Source organism: Pan paniscus, chromosome 1 (assembly GCF_029289425.2).
Source record: "Pan paniscus chromosome 1, NHGRI_mPanPan1-v2.0_pri, whole genome shotgun sequence".
NCBI classification, from domain to species: Eukaryota; Metazoa; Chordata; class Mammalia; order Primates; family Hominidae; genus Pan; species Pan paniscus.
In genome coordinates, this window is record NC_073249.2 from 201,577,741 (window position 1) to 201,603,594 (window position 25,854).

The 25,854-nt window shown below is 42.1% G+C and overlaps 2 protein-coding genes and 1 non-coding gene across 6 annotated transcripts in view; 1 reads left to right on the plus strand and 2 right to left on the minus strand.

Moving 5' to 3' along the window:
* The first annotated feature begins 58 nt into the window (after window positions 1-58).
* On the plus strand, window positions 59-24,120 carry TMEM50A (transmembrane protein 50A). Its single transcript, XM_003804169.6, has 7 exons — window positions 59-227; window positions 2,244-2,349; window positions 4,725-4,837; window positions 13,416-13,483; window positions 14,664-14,756; window positions 18,580-18,640; window positions 22,418-24,120. The coding sequence occupies exons 2-7, from the start codon at window positions 2,257-2,259 to the stop codon at window positions 22,461-22,463; spliced, it is 474 nt and encodes a 157-aa protein (XP_003804217.3). The 5' UTR covers window positions 59-227; window positions 2,244-2,256; the 3' UTR covers window positions 22,464-24,120.
* Window positions 8,041-8,144, minus strand: LOC112438686 (small nucleolar RNA U13). Its single transcript, XR_003027061.1, has one exon. It is a non-coding gene; the product is annotated as a small nucleolar RNA U13 (small nucleolar RNA).
* The window catches only part of LOC117979952 (RH-like protein IC), a 63,150-nt gene continuing 61,213 nt past the window's right edge, over window positions 23,918-25,854 (minus strand). For 3 of the 4 annotated variants that reach the window (XM_055103849.2, XM_034958517.3, XM_055103859.2), the window contains one exon: window positions 23,918-24,312. In XM_055103849.2, coding sequence (XP_054959824.1) covers window positions 24,286-24,312 — 27 coding nt within the window. In that variant the 3' untranslated portion in view covers window positions 23,918-24,285. The remainder of the gene's footprint in view (window positions 24,313-25,854) is intronic. The other variant, XM_034958518.1, reaches the window with a different exon arrangement.

Consider the following 25,854-nt stretch of genomic DNA (forward strand, 5'->3'; position numbering starts at 1 on the left):
CGGGCATGCGCAGACGCGTTTTTGTGGTGGGCGTGGCTCCCTCCGGACCCGGCGCCCCGCCCTCCGCCCCGTGTCCGCATGCGCGACTGAGCCGCGGGGGTGGTACTGCTGCATCCGGGTGTCTGGAGGCCGTCGCCGTTTTGTTTTCTTGGCTAAAATCGGGGGAGTAAGGCGGGCCGGCGCGGCGCGACACCGGGCTCCGGAACCACTGCACGACGGGGCTGGACGTAAGTGTCGGGCGGGGAGTGGGGGCAAGAGAGTAGCGGCCGCAGGCTGGAGAGGCCTCGGAGCCGGGGCCGTCTGACGGGCTGGTGCCCACAGCACAGGCTCGTTGCCGCCACCCTCCCGGAAGCCGCAGACCCGGGCTGAGCCGCCGCGGACCTCTCCTCTCCTGGGTCCGGCGGCGCCAGGAGAAGGCGACGGCGTCCAGACCCCGCCAAGACGGAGAGGGGACCGCGCCCTCCCCCGGGACACCCCAGGATCCCTGGAAAATCCCCCGATCCCCCACTTCACAGCTGGACAAGCCGAAGCCCCGAGAAAGGAGCGTGACCCGGCCAGCTCCCTCAGCGAGGGGTGCCCGGGCTAAAGGTGGCTCCCCCATCTTCCAGCGGCGTCCCTCGAGACCTAAAAGTCCCAGAGTTTGGAGGGCGGGGTCTGGCTTGAGCGTACCAGTCGTCGTGCAAAGAAAAATGGATTCGGGGTGGGGCCATTGGGATGAACCGAAAATAACACTTATTGAATTGCAGTTCTTCCCGGGGAAGAAGAATCAAATGAGTGAATTTCCTAAATTGGACTTGTCCCAAAGGCATCTTAGCATTGGCTGTAATCATATATTTTAATATTTAATTTTTAAAAGAGAAGTTAAAAATGGGAGACGTTGCTCTATTGTAGGGTGTCATATTTTTGGACAACCATAATTGCTGGCTACAAAGTAACTTAAGGAAGTCAAGTTCGCTGTAGGAGTTTGGGTGTTGTTATTCGCAAGTTATATGTATTTCAGGCTTTTTCATACTCTGAAATAGAGATAACATGGCTGTATCTCAGGTCTCTACTGCTCGGCTTACAGGAATGTTTTATATAATTTGTAAAGACAGCTTGGGTTGGCTATATTTAAATAGCAGTTGGATTTTTGTAATCTGAATTAATATTAACCACGATTCTGTGCTTGCTTTTGGCTGGAAACACACATTAGGATCAGAGATAGGGATATTAAAGTGGATGTTCTTTATATAGAAATGACACCAAAAGGCAGGCTTGCAGAAAGAAAAATAATGAATGAAGTGAAAGGAAATGATGTGGGTAGAGGTAAGAACTGCAGTGCATTGTTTAATTTCTTGATTAAGTGTGAAGAAACACACGTTCTGTGATAAAATATGTAAATTAGAGAAATATTTTTCATTTGAATCTGTACTTCCACTCAGAGCCAAAGTTTATCACTTGTCTCTCTACTAATGTTAGTGCTTCTGGACTGTAAATATCAAATTCGTTTAATAAGTTGGGAATCAAAATGATACAAAAGAGCTCTTGTGGATTAGTAATCATATACTTGGTATTAAAAGTATCACCTGAACTAATTTAATACCTACTTAGAAATAATAGGATGTGACAGATTTTCAGGAGGTCAACCAGTAGTTAAAATTTTTTCAATATTTGGAGACCCACCTTTGTTAATACTGCTTAAATATATCCAAACCATTTATTTCTATTTATTTATTATTATTTTTGAGACAGAGTCTTGCTCTGTCGCCCAGGCTGGAGTGCAGTGGCACGATCTCGGCTCACTGCAACTTTCGACTCCCAGGTTCAAGCGATTCTCCTGCCTCAGCCTCCCAAGTAGCTGCGATTACAGACATGCGCCACCACGCCCGGCTAATTTTTGTATTTTTAGTAGAGATGGGGTTTGCCATGTTGGCCAGGCTGGTCTCAAACTCCTGACCTCAGGTGACCCACCCAGCTCAGCCTCCCAGATTGGTAGGATTACGGGCATGAACCACCACGCCCGGCCCCCAAACCATTTTTTACATTAAAAAGGATACTAAAGGAATCCAGATGTTACTTTCCAAAGTTATAATGTGGAAATTCATCAAAAACTAAATCAAATATTCTGAAGAAGTATGTGGAACCAAAATAAAGCATTTGTAATTTCACTTTTATCTAATTATTCCTGAGCTATTAATTATTTTTTGGGTTTGAAGCAAGTAAATGGAAGTACTTATTTAATTGTTTGTTTGTTTGTTTTTAAGTGACCTGAAGAAAATGTCTGGATTTCTAGAGGGCTTGAGATGCTCAGAATGCATTGACTGGGGGGAAAAGCGCAATACTATTGCTTCCATTGCTGCTGGTGTACTAGTAAGTGTCATTGATTATTTGGGCCTTATTTTTTGGTGCGTTTGTGTTTATGGGTTTTGAATTCTGCAGGATGTTTTAAAATATGTACTATTTATTTTATATTTGACCACTTTGACCATGTTGATATTTTGTTGTTTGTGGAGAGTTATTAGTTCCACTTTAAGAGTTTATGGTTTAAAATTTGATTACCAGAGTGGTTGGGTTGTTTTAACTGCATGGTAAAAATGGCATAATAAAACATTTGTTCATTATATGGATTATATCTCCTTTTAATGAGTATATTAAGGTACAAGGAAGTGTTTAAGACGCAGTCAGGTCAAAACCAGTCAATAGATGTGATTGCATTTCTCCATAATCCAGTTAACTTTCTTCTCAGTCTCAGGGAAAAAAAAGTGCTCGCTTTGGCAACACATACACTAAGATTGGAATGATACGAAGAAGATTAGCATGGCCCCTTAAAATTTTTTTTAAAAAAGCAAAAACAAAAAGGAAACTCATTAAAATACATTGTGTAGAAGTAATTTACAGAATAAAATTCTTATTTACACTTCAGATCCCTCAAGGGATCTGCTATTAGTTTTTTATGATCATATGGTGTCATAGGCTCTAAAGAGTAATTTTTTATTTTTATTTTTTGAGATAGAGTTTTGCTCTTTTTTGTTGTTGTTGTTGTTGTTGTTTTTGTTTTTTTTTGAGACGGAGTCTCGGTCTGTCGCCCAGGCTGGAGTGCAGTGGCGCAATCTCGGCTCACTGCAAGCTCCGCTTCCCGGGGTTCACGCCATTCTCCTGCTTCAGCCTCCCGAGTAGCTGGGACTACAGGCGCCCGCCACTGCGCCCGGCTAATTTTTTTGTATTTTAGTAGAGACAGGGTTTCGCCGTGGTCTCGATCTCCTGACCTCGTGATCCGCCCGCCTCGGCCTTGCAAAGTGCTGGAATTACAGGCGTGAGCCACCGCGCCTGGCCTTGCTCTTGTTTTAGTAGAGACGGGGTTTCTCCATGTTGGTCAAGCTGGTCTTGAACTCCCGACCTCAGATGATCTGTCTGCCTCGGCCTCCCAAAGTGTTGGGATTACAGGCGTGAGCCACCGCACCAAGCCATTTTTTCTTAAGCTTTAAGATTTATTTATTTTCGAGACAGTGTCTCACTCTGTCTCCCACGCTGGAGTACAGTGGTGAAATCACTGCTCATTGCAACCTCGACCTCCCGGGCTCAGGTGATCCTCCCACCTCAGCCTCCGGAGTAGCCTGGACCACAGATGAAGGCCACCACACTGGGCTAATTTTTGTGGTTTTTTTGTTTGTTTTTTTTGTAGAGATGGGGTCTCTCCATGTTGCCCAGGCTGGTCTCCTACTCCTGGGCTCAAGTGATTCACTGGCCTTGGCCTCCCAAGGTCCTGAGATTACAGGCTATTGCACCTGGCCAAAAAGCTTTGAGTTTTTAGTCTATGAAGAAAATATCTTAAATACATTGAGCTGAGGGTAAAAAGAAAGGCATATGTACTCATGCTAGCCATTAAAAATGTTATTAATCGAGTATGGATCTGTCTGTAACCTGATAAAAGTAATTTGACTAGCCTAAAATTGTTATTTTAAAATAATTGCCAGAAGATGTCAGTTCCCAGAGCTAACTGAGTCAGGGTTTGGTGTGGGGATAGGAAAGGGGGTTACTTTTAAAATCTTCTAGGCTACTTGTCAGAATTTGGTTAATATAATTTTATTGTAAATATCTGCTCAGATGATAAAAACTGTTTTTGAAGTTTTGGCGTTATTTTGTTATACCTTTGCCCTTGATAATATCTAGAGCCAAATTCAATTAGATAAATTGTAATCTGGTGTTTAAATTAAATTTAAAATCACACCTGAAACCATCTTTAGACTGCACTGGAATTCATCAAAAGCAGAACCTCAGAGCTATTATTTCACACCAAGAAGATAGCTAAAATTCTGTGAACAATAGTTGTTCTCCATATTAATTTGAATGCTTTTTTCTTGATTTTGGGGAATATTTCTCTGGAAGCTTATCATATATCAACAGGACACTTCTGTCAGTTGGAATTTGAGTCACTTTTTTCCTTTCCCCCTCCACGAGATAACTGGTTTCTAGTTCACCAAATTAGATTACAAGGCTTTATTATGATAAAAATTAAATAATGATTGAAGTAGGCTTAGAGAAAAGTTACGTTAATAAATATAAATTGCTCTCAGATTTAAGGGTACCTAATCAGCTATTAGGCCATGTGCAAATTACATGTGGGAAAAAGCTAGAACATTTTTGAAATGTATTAAAAGGGATCTCCTCGCTTAAATACCTTGCTTTTAGCCAGTGAGATACAGAATTGCTATGATTTCTCATTGGTATCATCACCTTTGTTTTAGTTTTTTACAGGCTGGTGGATTATCATAGATGCAGCTGTTATTTATCCCACCATGAAAGATTTCAACCACTCATACCATGCCTGTGGTGTTATAGCAACCATAGCCTTCCTAATGTAAGTGTCATCGTAATTGGCATTACTTACATAGCTTGCCACAAAATAAAAATGTTTCAAATATAGTTGCACAGATTTAAAATTCTAAATATTATCAGATTAACATACTGGACATGATTTAAAAGTCACACAGTAGAGATGGACTTATACAGAAAAGCAGCAGTCCTCTTTATTCTTTTTGTGTACTTCTCCACTCCCTCCCAGCTTCTCTCAGCTATTCTTTTATTTTATACCCCCAGGGTTTATAGCTTTATATTTAAGTCAGAAACTGTGCATTTTGTCTAAGGGATAATTCTTTCAACAATATTTATTAAGCTTTTATATTCCAGACTCTGCTCTAGGTACAGGACATATAGTAGTTAATAAAACAGGAAAAATCCATGTCTTTTTGTCATTTAAAATAAGTGCAAAGGAGAAAAAAATAGAGAAAGGAGATATGTGCAAATAAGTGCAAAGGAGAAAGGGATGTCAATAGGAGGGATAGAAATTTAAAAAAACATTTTTTTATAGAGAGGGTGTCTCATTATGTTGCTCAGGTTGGTCTCCTGGGCTCAAGTGATCCTCCCACCTCGACCTCCCAAAGTGCCAGGATTACAGGTGTGAGCCACCACACGTGGCCAGAAATTTTCAGCAGAGTCAGAGAAGGTCTCACTAAGAAGGTGACTTTGAGTAAAGACTTGAAGAAAGTGAAGGAGCTGACCAGGGGATGGGGATATATAAGAGAGGTTCATTCCAGGCAGGTGAAACAGCAAGTACAAAGGCTTTACGGCAAGGAGACCAGTATAACTGCAGTAGCAAGATCAAGGGAAAGAGAAATTGATGAGGTCAGAGAAGTGGTGGAGAGGGACAGATGGTATAGGGCCTTGAGAAGCATTATAAGAACTTTACTTTCAGCTGGATGCAGTAACTCATGCCTGTAATTCCAGCACTTTGGGATACCGAGGTGGGTGGATCACTTGAGCTCAGGAATTTGAGACCAGCCTGGGCAACATGGTGAAACCTCATCTCTACCAAAATACAAAAATTGGTAGGGCATGCCTGTGATCCCAGCTGCTCCGGAGGCTGAGGCGGGAGGATTGCCAGAGTCTGGGAAGTCAAGTCGAGGTACAGTGAGTCATGATTGTGCCACTGCACTTCAGTCTGGGTAACAGAGCAAGACCCCGTCACAAAAATAAGAACTTTACTTTCATTGTAAGCGTAATGGAAGCCATTGGAAGGTTTCGAGCAGAGGAATGAAATGACCTTATATTTTAATAGGAGCATTCCTGTTGAAAAATTTTTAAAACCGGTAAACAAAATTTATTGCAGTGCCAAATAGTATAAGCACCATGACTCTGTGCTTCTCAAATTTATCAATGTATTTTGAAAATATTCTTGTATTCTTACCAGTTTCTCAAATTCATAAAGTCGTTTAGTTTGCTTCATACTTGGGCTATGACTTTGTTATTTAGTATTGTTTTTTCCTATAGTTTTTTTTTTTCTTCTTTAATTAAGACGAGGTCTCACCTTGTTTGCCAGGCTGGTCTTGAACTCCTGGGCTCAAGCGATCCACCTGCCTTGGCCTCCCAAAGTGCTAGGATTATAGGTGTGAGCCACTGTGCCCGACCTTTCCTAGAGTTTCTGATTTTTTTTTTGTCTTTTTTTGTTTTTTTTTTGTTTTTTTTTGGTGGTGGTTGGTAGAAAGAATGTATATTTTCTTTAGGATTCATTTCATTCTTCTTGAATGCTGCAGTTCTAATTTGGACAGTTACTATGTGGACTGTAGTAGCCTTGTTCAGTTTTTTGTTTTTCCTAGAGTTTCTAGCTGCCTTTTCTTTGTTTTCTTGCATTTTCTACTATTATCACATCTTTATTTTTTTCCCAAATTCTCAATTATATTCTTTAATGTATTATAACCTCTTTTGTTTTAGAAAGCAACATCCCAGAAGCCTATATCTGTCTGTTTCATTATGAATTAATGACTGTGTAAGCCTGCTGCAGCACTGTCACCATGGGACTTCCCTCCCCTGTTGATCAGGGTTGAATCCACTGTTTTTCCAGTTACCACATCTTCTTTTTTTTTTTTTTTTTTTGGATACAAGAAGTATTTACTTTGGCCGGGCATGGTGGCTCACGCCTGTAATCCCAACACTTTGGGAGGCCAAGGCGGGCAGACCACCTGAGGTGAGGAATTTGAGACCAGCCTGGCCAACGTGGTGAAACCCCATCTCTACTAAAAATAATTTAAAAAGGCTGGGCGCAATGGCTCACGCCTGTAATCCCAGCACTTTGGGAGGCCGAGGCAGGCAGATCACGAGGTCAGGAGATCGAGACCATCCTGGCTAACACAGTGAAACCCTGTCTCTACTAAAGATACAAAAAATTAGCCGGGTATAGTGGCATGCGACTGTGGTCCCAGCTACTCGGGAGGCTGAGGCAGGAGAATCGCTTGAACCCAGGAGGCGGAGGTTGCAGTGAGCAGAGATCATGCCACTACACTCCAGCCTGGGCGACAGAGTGAGACTCTGTCTCAAAAACTAAAAAATAAATTAGCCAGGCGCGGTGTTGCGTGCCTGTAGTCCCAGCTACTCGGGAGCCTGAGGCACAAGAATCACTTGAACCTGGGCAGCAGAGGTTGCCGTGAGCCGAGATCACACCACTGCACTCCAGCCTGGGCGACAGAGGGAGACTCCGTCTCAATAAATTTAAAAGAAAAAGGTATTTATTTTAGTTTGTTTATTTATTTATTTATTTTTTTGAGATGGAGTTTTGCTCTGTCGCCCAGGCTGGAGTGCAATGGCATGATCTCTGCTCACTGCAACCTCCACCTCCCAGGCTCAATCGATTCTCCTGCCTCAGCCTCCCCAAGTAGCTGGGATTACAGGCACACACCACCATGCCTGGCTGGTGTTTGTATTTTCTGTAGAGACGGGTTTAACCATGTTGGCCAGGCTGGTCTTGAACTCCTGATCTCAAGTGATCCGCCCGTCTCGGCCTCCCAAAGTGCTGGGATTACAGGCATGAGCCACCACACCCGGCCAATATGTTTTCTTAGAATTCTCATCTCTTTATCTTTTTATTTTATATTCCAATCTGTTAAACATTTTTGCATTTCAGTTCTCATGTTTTAATGTCTAAGGGCCTTTTTTTGTTTCCTTAATTATGAATGCTTCCTTTAGGGATCAACTCTCTCTGTGGGCCTTTCTTTTTTTCTTTTCTTTTCATGTTAGACGTGTAAGGTGCTGATGTAAGAACAAGGTTTGAGGGAGGCACATCTCAAACATGCACATGAACACCCAATCATCGTGCCTAAGAACTACAAAAGAATCAGGTTTTCCTTTTAAATTAAAAAAAAAATGTTTTAGAAGTAGGGCCTCGCTTTGTCACCCAGGCTGGAGTGCAATGGCGTGATCATAACACACTACTGTCTCAAAATCCTGGGCTTAAGCAGTCCTCTGGCCTCAGCCTCCCCAGTAGCTAGGACTACTTGCACATACCACCACACCCAGCTATTTTTTAAACAGTTTTTTTGTAAAGACAGGATCTCACTATGTTGCCTAGGCTGTTCTTGAACTCCTGGTCTCAAGTGATTCTCCTGCCTTGGCCTCCGAGAGTGCTGCATGATAGGTGTGAGTCACTGTGCCTCTCTGCCTTTATTATTTTAAAAATGTAATATAAAATGCATTCTGGCCAGGCATGGTGGCTCACACCTGTAATCCCAGCACTTTGGGAGGCCAAAGTGGGCGGATCACTTGAGGTCAGGAGTTCAAGACCAGCCTGGCCAACATGGTGAAACCCTGTCTCTACAAAAAAATACAAACATCAGCCAGGCATGGTGGTGCATGCCTGTGGTCCCAGCTATTGAGGAGGCTGAGGTGGGGAATCACTTGAATCTGAGAGGCAGAGATTACAGTGAGCCAAGATCACAGCACTGGATTCCAGCCCAGGAGACAGAGTGAGACTCTGTCTCAAAACAAACAAACAAACAAAAAACACATTTAGTGAGATACATAAAGTGCACAAGTCATATATACATCTCAACAAATTTTTACTTATATATACACCCATGTAAACAGCATCTAGATCAAGATTTAAAACATCACCCCAGAACATTCTCAATCAGCACTTCCATCACACCTGTATAGCCCCCATCCTGACCTCTACCATTGTCCATCAGCTTTCTGTAGAACTTTTTTTTTTCTTTTGAGGTAGGCTCTTGCTCTGTTGCCCAGGCTGGAGTGCAGTGGCATGATCTCGGTTCACTGCAACCTCTGCCTCCTGAATTCAAGCAATTTTCCTGCCTCAGCCTCCTGAGTAACTGGGATTACAGAAGCCCACCACTGTGCCCAGCTAATTTTTGTATTTTTAGTAGAGACAGGGTTTCGCCATGTTGGCCAGGCTGGTCTCGAACTCCTGACCTCTCAGGTGATCCACCTGCCTTGGCCTCCCAAAGTGCTGGGATGACAAGCGTGAGCCACCATGCCCGGCCTTCTGTAGACTTTTAATTTAGGTTGTAGAGTCATCTCATACAGGCTTCCAGGTAATCCAAGTTGAAAATTACACACATTTTTTAATTTTGCTACAGTTACTTAAGTGTAAACACAGTAACTTGTATTTTCAGAGTAAAGCAAGTGGCTAAGGGCAGCCAGTTTGACTGTGCCTGGCGTGGAGTCAGTGCCAGAGTAGTTATTCATTCGCAGAAGTAAAGGTCTGACTTCAGAAGCCACTGATAGCAAAGGGCTGTGGTCTTTTTCTTTGAAGTTCGGCCAGTATGCAGCTATTTCTAGTTCTTTCCATTTTGTTGCAATTTATTTTACCGTTAATAATGATGCTGTTAGAATTCTTTTAGAAAGCTGACACCTAAATTTCAACATTGGTTTAGATTTAAAAGTTTTATTTTTGTGATTGTATTTTTGTCCTGCTTTTGTTCTCAGATCTTTAAAAAATTATTTTGTTCCATTTTGAAGCAGTAGCAAGTCTGACTATGGAGGGAAAGTATAGCTGTATATGAGCTTGAATGTACTATTCAAACGTGTTTCCTGCTAAACTTACATTCTGTTGCATTAACATAATTATAGCAGAGCTGACTTCATGTCTTTATAAATGTTTATCATCTATTTGGCTTCAGTTTACATCTTTTTATTATAGTGTCAGATAGTGTCAGGCCATAATTTTAAACAAAAACTGTTAATTATAATTCAAATGGATAGGAGTCAAAAAGCAGCTATTCTTTCATTAATGACTTTATTATTTTTTCTCTTATTACAAAAGTTCTCTGATTTTGTGGCTTTAAAAATGTTAATAAATGTTCTGTGTATTACTCTGTATTTTTTAATTTTAAAAATGTAGGGTAGGCCGGGCACGGTGGCTCACGCCTGTAATCCCAGCACTTTGGGAGGCCGAGGTGGAAGGATCTCGAGGTCAGGAGATCGAGACCATCCTGGCCAACATGATGAAGCCCCATCTCTACTAAAATACAAAAAATTAGCTGGGTGTGGTGACACGCGCCTGTGGTCCTAGCTACTCAGGAGGCTGAGGCAGGGGAATTGCTTGAACCCGGGAGGTGGAGGTTGCAGTGAGCTGAGATTGTGCCACTGCACTCCAGCCTGGCGACAGAGCAAGACTCCATCTCAAAAAAAAAAAAAAAAAAAAAAAGTAGGATATGCCAATAAGCAAAAACGAAGTTGCCTGTAATCTCACCAAACTATAACATTTTGACAGATATTCTACCAGTGTTCTCTTCTGTTTTCTCTTTCTCTAACACACATCTATATGTTTTAAAAGTAATATTTAACTCTTCTCCACTTCCTTTCCTCTTCCTGGAAAAATTCAGTCCAAAAACTATTAGGTGAGGTCAAGCATGCCAGGCATCCTCTATAGAAAGACAAGTTGTGGTGGCCCAGAGCAGGCTGCTGGGCTCAGGCAGGGTGGGAAGGGGCAGCTCAGCATGGGCTCAGATCCTGAGCAGGGTGAGGAGGGGACCCATGCAGCGGAGCGTGGGATGGAAGAAGGCAGCCCTACGTGGGATGCTGGAGTCTGAGCAGGGTGAAGAGGCTGTCCAGATGGGGCAGGGGAAGCAGTGTGGCAGCTCTGTCCGCTAAGAGTGCCCAGAACAGCTACACCCCCACACCAGGAGCACACCTATAGCCCCCAGTTATGGAGCATCATGTTGACAAATACCAGACGTTTCAGTAAAAAGATTATTTAACTAGTAACTTTTCTATAAATTGGAGAACATACATAAAAATAGTCATAGCAGAGAACAAATAGAGATTGTTCATTCCAAAGTGTCCCTAATAGTGAAGACAGGATTGTGGTGGCTCACAGAGGGCTCTGAAGTTTATTCAGATGGCTCAGCAAGGAAAACAAGAGCTGAGAACCAGTAACCCAAGAACATTTATTTGTGTTTTATATACGAAACCTGTTTTTAATGTATCTATTTTATATACAAAATAATTTAGTACTGTACAGAGATCACTGAAAATAATTGAGTATTTTGATCATTCTGAAACTTAGATTTGTATGAATAAATTAAGACATCATATTACTGTGAAAAAAACTAGGATTCCTATATTCACTTTTTTTTTTTCATAGATACAAGGTCTTACTATGTTGCCCAGGCTGGTCTCAAAGTCCCGGGCTCAAGCAATCCTCCTACCTTGGCCTTCCAAAGTGCTGAGATTACTGGCACAAGCTACCAGGCCTGACCTAAACACATTTATTGAGCACCTACTATGTGCGAAGCCCCTAGCCTTGTGCTAGGCATTGAGAATGAAAATGAGAAACAAGACAGACAATGGCTCCTGTCCTCATGAAGCTTATATTCTAGTGTTAGACACATACAACTAAATGGGTATATATATCATAGGTATAATGTTTTGTAACTTTAACTTGATGTATTGTGAACGTTTTCCCATGACATTTGGAATGTTTCAAAGGATACTTCTAAAGAAAGCAAGCCTATCTCAATTTAGAGTGGTATGCTATGAAAAGTTAGTAAAACACTTCTTATGTTTAGAGCCTGTATCAAGGATTTAAAAAACAAGATTTTACCACTTGAATCTCTATTCGATAATGTCTTCAGAGCAAAAAGTTATTGTGTTGTTTGAAATATAATTATTTCTCCAAACATTTGACATCAGTACAAAATTACTACAACAAAATTTATTCCAAAGCCAATTTTAAGAAATATTTGGATTATCTAGGGCCCATTTTCTCCCTCTGCCATTGCCATACATGAGTACATGTTCTGTCTGATATATACAAATGGAATATCAGATAGAACCAAGCAAAATTATCTTTTTACCTGTTCCAATCTTAGCAAAAGAAAATTTTGAGAATTTTGTTCCTGATTTTTTTTTTAAGAGACGGAGTTTCAGTCTTGTCGCCCAGGCTGAATCGCAGTGGCATGATCTGAGCTCACCACAACCTGTTTCCCGGGTTCAAGCAATTCTCCTGCCTCAGCCTCCCGAGTAGCTGGGATTACAGGCATATGCCACCATGCCCAGCTAATTTTGTATTTTTAGTAGAGACGGGGTTTCTCTGTGTTGGTCAGGCTGGTCTTGAACTCCTCACCTCAGGTGATCCGCCCACCTTGGCCTCCCAAAGTGCTGGGATTATAGGCATGAACCACCACGCCCAGCCTCGTTCCCAAATTTTAACAATCCAGACTCACCTGAAAGACTTGTTAAAACTCAGATTTCTGGGCCCCATGCCCAGAGTGTCTGCTTTGCTAGGTTTGGGTTAGGGCCAGAGAATTGTCTTGTCAAATAGATTGCCAAGTAATGCTGATTCCGCTATCCTGGGGCCCATGACCACTGCTCTAGAGAGTATCTGGCTGGGCGCAGTGGCTCACACCTGTAATCCCAGCACTTTGGGAGGCCGAGGCGGGCAGATCACAAGGTCAGGAGTTCGAGACCATCCTGGCTAACACGGTGAAACCCCATCTCTACTAAAAATACAAAAAAAATTAGCCGGGCATAGGTGGTGCATGCCTGTAGTCCCAGCTACTCGGGAGGCTGAGGCAGGAGAATGGCGTAAAACCTGGGAGGCAGAGGTTGCAGTGAGCCGAGATCGTGCCACTGCACTACAGCCTGGGAGACAGAGCGAGACTCCGTCTCAAAAAAAAAAAAAAAAAAAAAGAGTATCTGGTTGAAGAGACCAGTCATATGAATGAACTCTTTACTCAAGAACTGAAGGCTTATGAGCCAGGTGTGGTGGCACTTTGGGAGGTCAAGGCAAGGAGGATCTCTTGAGGCCAGGAGTTTGAGACCAGCCTGAGCAACATAGCAAGACTTTGTCTCTACAAAAACTTTTTAAAAATTAGCCGGGTGTGGTGGTGCACACCTGTAATCCCAGCTACTCAGGAGGCTGAAGTGGGAGGATCACTTGAGCCTGGGATTTCAAGGCTGCAGTAAGCCATGGTTGTGCCACTGCATTCTAGCTTGAGCAACAGAGTGAGACCCTGTATCTTTAAAAAAAAAAAAAAAAAAAAAAAAAGACTTTCAGGCCTAACCTTACATTTGAGAAACTGTAGATTATTGTTTCTGGTAATTGGTGTCATGGACCCTGATTTCTTGGTTTTATTTTATTCATACAGGATTAATGCAGTATCGAATGGACAAGTCCGAGGTGATAGTTACAGTGAAGGTTGTCTGGGTCAAACAGGTAAATAGGTGCAAACAGCATCTTATTATACATGCTGAAATCCTTAAGATGAGAATTTCACATGGAAATACCACTTTTCTATTTGTTTTAATATATCTGTGAGTAACAGCTTATTGTTTTGAATCTATTGTTTTATGTTTTGGGCTTGAAATTGGGAATTAATATGTAACATTCTATTTGCCGTGCTTTATTGAGCTGTAGGCATTGTTTTTATTAAAATGTATTTATGCAAATTAAAGAGGCCCTATCAGAATTCATTTTAGGCAGTCATGACTCCATTTATTTATAGCAAATCTTCATAAACATGTTAATGTGATTTGAAAGTTGCCTGTCCTCCTCTGTTAACATAATTTTAATGCAACCTTCCTAAGTTCTAGTCACAGTAAATTTGAATTTATTTTGCTGCCTAACTTCCCTGAAAGTGAAATATGGTAGCTTTGAGATTCGTATATCACTGAATATGAATTTTTTACTGTATGTCTGTGTTACTGTTTGAAAGTACTCTTGGAAGATCTGGGAGCGGCCGGGCGCAGTGGCTCACGCCTGGAATCCCAGCACTTTGGGAGGCCAAGGCAGGCAGATCACAAGGTCAGGAGATCGAGATCATCCTGGCTAACACAGTGAAACCCCGTCTCTACTAAAAATACAAAAAATCAGCTGGGCGTGGTGGCGGGTGCCTGTCGTCCCAGCTACTCTGGAGGCTGAGGCAGGGGAATGGCATGAACCTGGTGGGGCGGAGCTTGCAGCGAGCCAAGATTGCGCCACTGCACTCCAGCCTGGGAGACAGAGCAAGACTCTGCCTCAAAAAAAAAAAAAAAAAATGTGGGAGCATTGTCTATATAAAAGCATAAGGAGAATGAGCCTCTAAATATGGTGAAACAGATTTTATGAGATGTTTTATAGGAAGGTTGAGTATAGGTTTTCTCAGTGTAGGCAGTTGGGGAAAGTAAGTATATGCACTTATACAGACTCATAAATAATTTTTAAAAATCTATACAGACCAACCAAGAAGAAAAAGGCCAACAGGTACACTGATGATGTTTAACACATCCTTTACTGTTCTCACATTAGACTTTAATGGCAGTTGCACTTTTTTTCTGTTTGGGTTTTGTTTTCTTTTTGAAAGTTAATTGTACTGCCCTATAAGAAAGAATTCTGGTAAAATATTATTTCTTTCAAGGTGCTCGCATTTGGCTTTTCATTGGTTTCATGTTGGCCTTTGGATCTCTGATTGCATCTATGTGGATTCTTTTTGGAGGTTATGTTGCTAAAGGTAAGAGAAAACATAGGTTACAATTTACTTCAGTGGAATACTGTAATTTTGCATTAAAGTTGGTTATTTTAGAATAAAATTTTTTTCCTATAGATGGGCCAACTACTAGCGATGCATTTATATCTGGGACCCCCCACCCTCCACCGACAGTGTTTGGTTTTCTTTGTCTTATATATTTTTAGTATTCCTTTCTTCAGTCATTTTTCTTCTTATCCAGAGCCTGGAAGGGATGAGACAGCTCTAAACACTGCTTTTCTTTGGCTTCCAAAAATCTCAAAAGCAGAACATATGTTATCTAGCTAGTTAGCAAGCTTTGTTTCTTTTTTAGAGACAAGAGTCTCACTATCACCCAGGCTGGAGTGCAATGGCATGATCATGGCCCACTGCAGCCTCAACCTCCTGGGCTCAAGCCATCCTCACACCTCAGCTTCCCAGGTAGCTAGGGCCACAGGCACACACAACCACACCCAGCTAATTTTTAAATTTTTTATCGAGATGGATCTTGCTATGTTGCTAAGGCTGGCCTTGAACTCCTGGCCTCAAGCCTGGCCTAACAAGTTCTGACTTTCAGAATATCTGTGCAAAGCTCTAACATCCCAGAATTGAGATTTATTCAGTTAAGCCTCCCTGGTAATATGATGTCACCTCCTCTCAGACAGAAAAGTAAACTAACATTTAATATACATCTGCTATATAAGGCCAATTTAAGGCAAGCTCAGGAAAAGGTATACTGTTAGACCCTGGGAGAAATTTCACCTTGAGGGACCCTAGAAAAATAGAAAACCCATTTAATGGTCCAGGTAAAATTGCTATGGGTGTCATAGTAAAAATACAGTATTAATGATTATAAAAACTGGACCAGGTTATATATATTCTGCTCATATTTTAACACTTATTTGAATAAAATGTAACTTTTAGATTAAAATAATGTTTCCTAAATTTTTATTAAAATCATTTAATCTCATAGACGGGAGTAATAGATATTTCCAAATGTTTGTATTTTTAATTTTGTTTTAATTATTTTTTTTATTTTTTGAGACAGAGTCTTGCTCTGTCACCCAGGCTGGAATGCAGTGGCACAACCTCAGCTTACTGCAACCTCCACCTCCCAGGCTCAAGCAATCCTCCCACTCAGCCTCCTGAGTAGCTGAGATGACGGGCGCATGCCACCACGCCCTGCTAGTTTTGTATTTTTTGTAGAGATGGGGCTTCACCATGTTGCCCAGGCTGGTCTCAAACTCCCGGGCTCAAGTGATCTGCCTGCCTCAGCTTCCCAAAGTGCTGGGATTACAGGTGTGAACCACTAGGCCTAGCCATGTGTAATTTATTATTAAAATCATGTTACCAAAATTGTAGAAAATAAAAAAGGGTGGGTGCAGTGTAATCCCAGCACTTCAGGAGGCCAAGGAGGGAGTACTGCATGAGGCCAGGATTTTGAGACCAGCTTGGACAACATAGGGAGACCCCATCTCTACAGATAATAAATATTTAGCTCAGTATGGTGACGTGCACGTGTGGTCCCAGCTACTCGGGAGACTGAGGTAAGAGGATCACCTGAGCCCAGGAGGCAGAGATTGCAGTGAGCTGTGATTGTGCCACTGTACTCCAGCCTGGGTGACAAAGTGAGACGCTGTCTCAAAAAAAGAGAAAAGAAAAGAAAAAAAGAAAAAGAAGTAATAATTTCACCACTCTTAAATATTTTGGTTTATTTCCTTTTGTTCTCTTTTCTTATGTTTTTAGTTATTATCATAATTTTTATCCCCCGTTTGCATTTCACATGATATTATAAGTTAGTTGTTCTTTTGCTGCTATAAAATCTGTTTTTTATATGTATATTTGTTGCCCAGGCTGGAGTGCAGTGATGCGATCTCAGCTCACTGCAACCTCCGTCTCCCAGGTTCAAGCGATTCTTCTGCCTCAGCCTCCCAAGTAGCTGGGATTACAGGCGCCTGCCGACATGTCCAGCTAATTTTTGTATTTTTAGTAGAGACAGGGTTCTGCCATGTTGGCCAGGCTGGTCTTGAACTCCTGACCTCAGGTGATCCACCTGCCTTGGCTCCCCAAAGTGCTGGGATTACAGGAGTGAGCCACCACGCCCAGCCATATATATATTTTAAAATGTATATATTTTGAGTTTGAGACCAGTCTGGCCAACATGGCAAAACCCCATCTTTACTAGAAATACAAAAATTAGCCAGGCATGGTGGCACACACCTCCAATCCCAGCTACTTGGGAGGCTGAGGCACGAGATCTCTTGAACCTGGGAGGTGGAGGTTGCAGTGAGCTGCGATCACGCCACTGCACTGCAGCCTGGGTAACAGAGGGAGACCCTCTCAAAAATCAAAACAAAAAAAAAGGAAAAAAATTACCTTTCTATCATGGGAATTGCATAATGCTTATTCATTATAGAAAACTAAGAATGTAACAGAACTCAAAAGAAGAAAATGAATTTACTGATAATTCTTTCCCAGATACAACTATTAATACAGGGCCCCTTTTTATAGGAATGTCTTTATCTCATAATTTTAGGCTATTTTCCTGAAAGCTTCTGGAGCAAGGTTATGTTTTGAGAATTATTAGCAGCAGATCTGTAATTTTATAAAGTTGGCTTTATAACATTTTTAGAAGCCATTCTGGTGGTAGTGGTTATTTAACGTGAAATAGTGGTGAAGACCTATGCAAACCATCTGTTATGTTAATCAGATTAACCAAAGCTGTTCTGAAATGAGAAAAATTTGACAGTTCACCTATTTATTGTGCCTCTGTCAATGAGCAGTCATTAACAATTCCAGTAGTAGAAATTTATGAGAATTTCAACTTCACTTCTAGATACAATCAGAAAAAAATGTTGCTCCAGCAGTCCTTCCAATCTTAGTTAATGGCTGGCTACTCTATCTTTCCAGGTGTTTAGGCCAAAAGCCCTGGATGGGGAAGGCCTGTCAAAGATGACATTTGTCTTCCTCCCACGCCCCATATCCAATCTATCTGCAGATCATGTTGACTGTGCTGTAAAATATATCCTGAGTCTAACCACCATTTACCATCTCTCCATTGCTACCACCCTGGTTCAATCCATCATAATCTCTCACCTGATTTCGTGGAAGAGCCTCCTAACTGGTTTCTGTTTCCTCTCTTGCCTCCTTTAATCTACCCTCAGCACAGCAGCCAGAGGGATCCTCTTAAAATATGTCAGCTCAGATCACTTTTCTGCTCACAACCCAGTGGCTTCTCATCTCACTCAGAGTAAAAATCAGAGTCCTCACTGTGACTGCCAGGTCTCCGCTGCCCAGTTGCCCTCTTTCTTTACCCTGTCCCTGCTCTTCCCTCTTGTGCCTACGTGGCTGTTCCTGTAATTCACCGGCGTGCTCCCTCAGGGCGTGTGCATGGCTTCTTCCCCACTTCCTGCGTGTCCTTACTCCAGTGTCACCTTCTCATGGGGTCTTCCTGGCCATCTGTGTCCGATGTCACACTACACTTCTCCACCTTTCCTGCATTATTTTATCTTCTTTTTATTCAGTATATTCTCTAGTTCCATGAGGGCAAAAAAAATTTTACCTGTTTTGTTTATTGCAGTATCCTCAGCATTAAATAGGGCCAGCATACAGTATGCCCCCAGTAAATATTTGTTAAGTGAACTAAGGGAGCTATCATTTACTAAAGCCATGCTAGACTCTGTTACACATTATGTCTTTTAATACTCAAGCCAACCCTAATTCTAAGAAAAATCAATTCTTCTAGGCAGGAAAACTGGTATTTGCCAATATATCTGAAACTAAATGTTTTGAGATCATAACCCTCTAAACACTGCAATTATTTTTACAGAAAAAGACATAGTATACCCTGGAATTGCTGTATTTTTCCAGAATGCCTTCATCTTTTTTGGGTAAGTTTGTTTTGCATTCTTTATCTTTTTTTTTTTTTAAATAGCTTCTTTTATATCATTTTCTATATTTAGTTGCCTAATTACTCATCCAATGCCCCTCCCCCATGATATTTTCATAAAACATGGAGAGTAAGGTTGAGAAGGATATTTTAAATAGATGAGTTGGTTTGCTGCCAACCTTAGGAGCATATATTAATTTTTAAGATTGCTACCACGCCCCCTTTTAATGAGTGAGTAACTATGATTCATGAAGATTTAGTTACATAACACTGGTGATGTTCATTTTAAACTTAGATCTCTAACAGTTGCTTTAAGTGAAAGCCTGCCTAAAACCATTTATCCTTAAATTTTGGTTTCTGATATATTTTATAGTTCTTCTGTCCTTGATATCGTAGAGTTTGTGAGTGAGATTTGAGGTGTGGAGGAAAAGCCCAAACATTTTTTTATCCTTCCCTTTCAATTACAAATGAAAAGATGACGAAAACCTCTAAAAACCTCAAGGCTTTTATCAGTAATCTTCTCTGATGTTCATCTTTCCTAGAAATTTAGGCCTGCCCTTTTCTCTACCCATGCTGTTCCTCCAACCACCACCACCACCCGCTCCAGCCCCCACAACCTACCCCCATCACTGGCCAAAAAACCCCACAAACAAAACAGCTCAACAGCTCTTAATCCTCTGCATCAGGAGTGTGTGTGTGTGTGTGTGTGTGTGTGTGTGTGTGTGTGTGTGTGTGTGTTTGTTTTGTTTTGAGACAGAATCTCAGTCTCTCACCCAGGCTGGAGTGCAGTGGCACGATCTCAGCTCACTGCAACCTCTGCCTCCCGGGTTCAAGTGATTCTCCTGCCTCAGCCTCCCGTGTAGCTGGGACTACAGGCACACGCCACCACGCCTGGCTATTTTTTTTGTATTTTTAGTAGAGACGGGGTTTCACCATGTTGTCCAGGATGGTCTTGATTCCTGATCTCGTGATCTGCCTGCCTCAGCCTCCCAAAGTGCTGGGATTACAGGCATGAGCCACCACACCCAGCCTGCATCAGGAGTTCTTTTTTTTTTTTTTTTTAGAGGGAGTCTCACTCTGTCGCCCAGGCTGGAATGCAGTGGCGTGATCTTGGCTCCCTGCAAACTCTGCCTCCCAGGTTCAAGTGATTCTCCTGCCTCAGCCTCCCAAGTAGCTGGGATTACAGGCACCTGCCAGCACGCCCAGCTAATTTTTTGTATTTTTAGTAGAGACAGGGTTTCACCATGTTAGCCAGGATGGTCTTGATCTCCTGACCTCGTGACCCACCCGCCTCGGCCTCCCAAAGTGCTGGGATTACGGGCATGAGCCACCGTGCCCGGCCAAGAGTTCTTAACCTTTATTCTTTCAGTAGTCTTCTGAAGGTGAGGTATTACCAGACATTTCCATATGGAGGAAATTGGTGTTTTGTGTGTTTCTGGAAAGAGATAGTCTGTGGCTTTCATCAGATTTTCAAAGAAGCCCCTAATCCAAAAAAGGCTAGGAATCTGATGTATATTACAGGACCTTTCCTTCCCCTTCCCTTCCCACCCACCTCCAAAAAAGAAACAAAAATCCCATGTCTACTGAAGCCCTCTTGAAATAGTAATAGTTGCCCTTCAGAAAGAGCCACCAGTTGGTATTCACACCTATTCTATTCCATCACCAGGCATTTTTGCCATTTTGTAAAATCAGTTTGGAAATAAAAATGTAAACTTAGATGTGACAAGATGCACAGCCTCTTTGGATTATACCTTGTATCCTGTAAGCAGATTGAACCCCAGGTAATTTTGACAGTGTAGGAGGGACTGGTCCCTGGCTCTTGCCCAGGAAACTCTTCCGATTAGAGTTCATATCTTGTGACGAGTATTCTGAAGTTACAGCATCTCTTTTAAGCTATTTGGACAGTAGAGGCCTCTAATAACCAACTTCAGTTGTTCTTTGTTACAGCAGTAGATCCTATATTAACTAGAAGAGCAGAGATCTGGGATTACAGGCGCATGCCACCATGCCCAACTAATTTTTGTATTTTTTGTAGAGACGGGGTTTTGCCATGTTGCCCAGGCTGGTCTCAAACTCCTGGGCTCAAGCGATCTGCCCGCCTTGGCCTCCCAAAGTGCTGGGATTACAGGCATGAGCCACTATGTCTGGCTCATAGCCCCCATTTCATCTGGTGCCTGGGACTGCGCACCAGCTGCCCCATAGAGCATGCAGGCAGGCAGCCCCATAGAGCATGCAGGCAGGCAGCCCCATAGAGCATGCAAGCAGGCATCCCCCTAGAGCATGCAGGCAGGCATCTGCACTCTGGCTCATCTAAGGCATCTGTGGGTAATTTGCCACCCTTGGCAATTGGCTTTCCAAAGCCTGGCTGTGTCCATTCCCTGCCTCCTCATGGCCAACCGTAATCTGGCCATGGTGGATTCTTCCTTGTTCTGTTAACACCTCAGGTATCATTTTATGCATACAGTTGCCCTCTTGCCTCTTTTAAATTGAAGCCTTAAGGACAACTGTAGACATTCCCTCACCGAAACCCTAGACCAGGGGTGTCCAATTTTTTGGCTTCCCTGGGCCATATTGGAAGAATTGTCTTGAGGCACTCATAGAATACACCAACAATAGCTGATGAGCTTTAAAAAAAAAAAATCACAAAATCTCATAATGTTTTAAGAAAGTTTACGAATTTGCGTTGGGCCTCATTCAAAGCTGTCCTGGGCCACATGTGGCCCATGCTTTGTGGGTTAGACAAGCTTGCCCTGGACTGTAAGCTCTGTGAGGGCAAATTCCTGTCATACTAGTCTCCTGGGCTTTTCCAGAAGCCCCATGCTTTTTTATGCCTCTTTCCCCTTTGATGTACTGTTTCCTGTCCCCGAAACACCTGCCTTCATCATCCTGCTAGGTCTTGTTCCTACCAATCTCCCATTCAAACCCCTGTTTTTCCACAAAAGCCCATCTCAGATATTACCACCTCTGTAAATCCTTTTGTAACTTATTCAGGGTGACCGAATTCTGTGTTTCTGTGCCCCCTTAATACTTGGTATATAAGTCTCCTTCCCCAACCACCGCCACACTTACCACATCACGTTAGCAAGAATGAGAGCAATTTGAGGGCAGTGGCTTTGTATCTTATTTATAGCCCTGGCACCAAAACAGTTTGTTGAATGAATTTGATAAAATCAGACGTATAGGGCTGGGCACAGTGGCTCACGCCTGTAATCCCAGCACTTTGGGAGGCCGAGGCAGGCAGATCACGAGGTCAGGAGATCGAGACCATCTTGGCTACCATGGTGAAATCCCATCTCTACTAAAAATACAAAAAATTAGCTGGGTATGGTGGCGGGTGCCTGTAGTCCTAGCTACTCAGGAGGCAGAGGCAGGAGAATGGCATGAACCCAGGAGGCAGAGCTTGCAGTGAGCCGAGATCACGCCACTGCACTCCAGCCTGGGCGACAGAGCAAGACTCTGTCTCAAAAAAAAAAAAAAAAAAAAATCAGACATATAATGGTTACATAGTAAACACTGGTAACTTTTTAAAAGTCACATGTGTATTCAGTACTTGAAAGTTAAGGTTGTTGGGAATATGGTGGTTAATAGCACAGTTGAACATAATGGAAGAATTCACTACCTTAGAATGATCAGTTTCTGTTTTGATACATTTCGTACCAAAATTTCTTCTACAACTCATCAATTATTCTTCGTTGTTTGTTTCACACCATTCTCGAAATCTCACATACTCTTTTCTCAAATTCAGGAAGTCATGTGATATTTCTTGTTTTATTCACAGAGGGCTGGTTTTTAAGTTTGGCCGCACTGAAGACTTATGGCAGTGAACACATCTGAATTCCCACAGCACAACAGCCCTGCATGGGTTTGTTTGTTTTTTTACTGCTCACTCCCAACCTTTTGTAATGCCATTTTCTAAACTTATTTCTGAGTGTAGTCTCAGCTTAAAGTTGTGTAATACTAAAATCACGAGAACACCTAAACAACAACCAAAAATCTATTGTGGTATGCACTTGATTAACTTATAAAATGTTAGAGGAAACTTTCACATGAATAATTTTTGTCAAATTTTATCATGGTATAATTTGTAAAAATAAAAAGAAATTATAAAAGAAATTATGGATTTGTCAATGTAAGTATTTGTCATATCTGAGGTCCAAAACCACAATGAAAGTGCTCTGAAGATTTAATGTGTTTATTCAAATGTGGTCTCTTCTGTGTCAAATGTTAAATGAAATATAAACATTTTTTAGTTTTTAAAATATTCCATGGTCAAAATTCTTCCTCACTATAATTGGTATTTACTTTTACCAAAAATTCTGTGAACATGTAATGTAACTGGCTTTTGAGGGTCTCCCAAGGGGTGAGTGGACGTGTTGGAAGAGAGAAGCACCATGGTCCAGCCACCAGGCTCCCTGTGTCCCTTCCATGGGAAGGTCTTCCGCTGTGCCTCTCATTCCAAGGGCAGGAAGATGTGACTCAGCCATGACACGTGGTTCTGGTGGGATGCACAGTCACTCCACATCCACCATTGAAGGAAAGGAAAAAAGGGCAGAGACTTGACACTCCAGTCTTAGACAGGGGACAATTTCTTTGTAGTTGTTCTGATAATAAACTGGGTTCCATGTTGCATTTCATCTGTGTACTGAACCACTAGCCTAATAGACCAGCACAGTCAACTAGAATGACAAACATTAGCTACTGGGAACTCTTGTTGTCTCTTCCTCTTCAGAACTCTTGTCCCCCCAGGCTCCCCACCTCTGCAAGATGGGATACACTCTTCAGGACCACAGTTTGAAATGTCTTTCATAAAATGTGCTACAATTAGCCTTCGGAATATTTGCTGGGTGATTTAAATGTGTGGGTCTCATTTCCATGCTAGCCATCGTCATCTGACAGTCTCTATGCTGTGAATATTGCCTGGTGATCAAGACTCTCCTCAAAGAAATGACTTGCTGTCATCCCACATGAACTCCTGATGTTTTTTCTACAAAGGTCCATAAAATGTGACAACTGGAGAAGATCTTAGAGGTTGAAGTCCACCTTCTCTTTTCACACAGGAGGGAACAGACCATGGAAATTTAAACGACTTCCTCACGGTCACAGAACTAATTTTTTAATCCTCAGGCAGTGCATCCCCCCACCCTACAACTGAGCAGAACCTCTTTCCCCACAGTGCAATTCAGAATATGCTCAGGGAATGCCAGCCATCTTGTAAAACTGCTGGGAGAAAAGCATGATTCCCACAAGGACTAAGTATCAGTGATTTGTAATTTTCCTGTTTTGTATTATCTGCTTTGCTGATGTAGGACAAGAGTTAACTGAGTAGCATGCTTTATTAAGCATGAGAAAGAATCTTAAGAATTGTCAATAAAATTAACCCAAAACTTTAATAATGTGTCTGTAACCAAGAAAATATTGATAGCATCATCCTAATGAAACTAAACATTTATTTTAAACTTATTAAATTGACTCTTAAACTAAGTTTTTAGTCTTTAATTTTTTAATATCAAATCTGTCTCTGACCTTGTTTCATTATACATAAGGAGACTTTGCTGTCATGAGTGTTTCTCACGTACAAATGCAGGCAACAGTGAAAGGAAGTTGTCTTGTTTTTGAACAGGCCTTGTTTTTCTTGGATGCTTTTGCTTAAAATCCAACAGCCAAATGAGGAAACTGTAAAAGCAAAATAAACATTTTTATTGCAGATGAACCCACATACTGATTTTGACTTGATCTCTTGAAACAGCCTAAATGTCTCATTACAAAGACCTTAGAAATTCTTTCATAAAATCTGAATTGGAAGAGATCTTAGATATATAGGTTGTATTTCATCTAACATTTTACATGGATTGTTGATAAATGGCCATCTGGCTTTTATTTGAATGCCTCCAAAGACAGAGGACTCACTACTGCCATATGAAGTAGCTCATTCCATTTGGCAGACAGTTGAGATTGTTAGAAATTTATACTGCACCTCCCCTGGGCCTAGTTAAATTCTTTGGAGAAGTGTAGAGAAAAAATATTTTTCTTCTACATGCCAGGTTTTGTGGGGGGTTTTTTTTGTTTGTTTTGTTTTTTTTTTTTTTGAGATGGAGTTTCGCTTTTGTCTCAGGCTGGAGTGCAGTGATGCAATCTCAGCCTCTGCCTCCCGGGTTCAAGCAATTCTTCTGCCTCAACCACCCGAGTAGCTGGGATTACAGGCACCTGCCACCATGCCCAGCTAATTTTTGTATTTTTTAGTAGAGACGAGGTTTCACCATGTTGGTCAGGCTGGTATCAAACTCCCAAACTCAAGTGATCCACCTGCCTCAACCTCCGAAACTGCTGGGATTACAGGCGTGAGCCTCCACGCCTGGCCTACATGCCAGTCTTTCAAGTGTTCGAAGAGCCTTCTTAGGTCTCCTCTGGCCTTCTCTTCTGCAAGCTGTGCATGGGCTGAGTTCTGAAGTGGTGCCACACCACAGCCTACCATACAACGTCACTGCATGTGGCATAAACTGGGACCACAGAACTCTGAAACCGGAAATCAGGGTAGCTAACACTTGTTTGCTAACATTTCACATACATTATCTCCTTTAAACCCTAAAACACAGTGAGACAGTTACTGTTATCTCCATGTCAGATGACGAGACTGAAGCTACAAGATCACAGAGCTGGCAGTGGTAGAACCCAGATCTGTCTGACTCCAGAGCACAAACTCTTAGAACATGGGATTTGATCTCATTTTATAGAGGAAGAAACTGAGCCCCAGAGAAGCGACCTGCCCAAGGGCACCAGCCTGCCAGTGGGTGAACTAGGACTAGAATTCAGATCTGCCTCCCAGAACACTGGCCCTCACCGAGGCTAGGGGAGTCTGTTGGCAGGCTGCTGATGTGTTTTCCTACTTTACTTTTTTTTTCTTTTTTTAAATATATATATTTTTTGAGACAGAGTCTCCTCACTCTGTTGCCCAGGCTGGAGTGCAGTGGCACGATCTCAGCTCACTGCAACCTCCCCCCGGGGGTTCAAGTAATTCTGCCTCAGCTTCCCAAGTAGCTGGGATTACAGGTGTGCACCACCACACCCAGCTAATGTTTTTGTATGATTTTGTTTTCTTTCGTTTTGTTTTATTTTGAGATGGAGTCTCCCTCTGTCCCCCAGGCTGGAGTGCAGTGGCAGGATATCAGCTCACTGCAACCACTGCCTCCCCAGTTCAAGCCATTTTCCTGCCTCAGC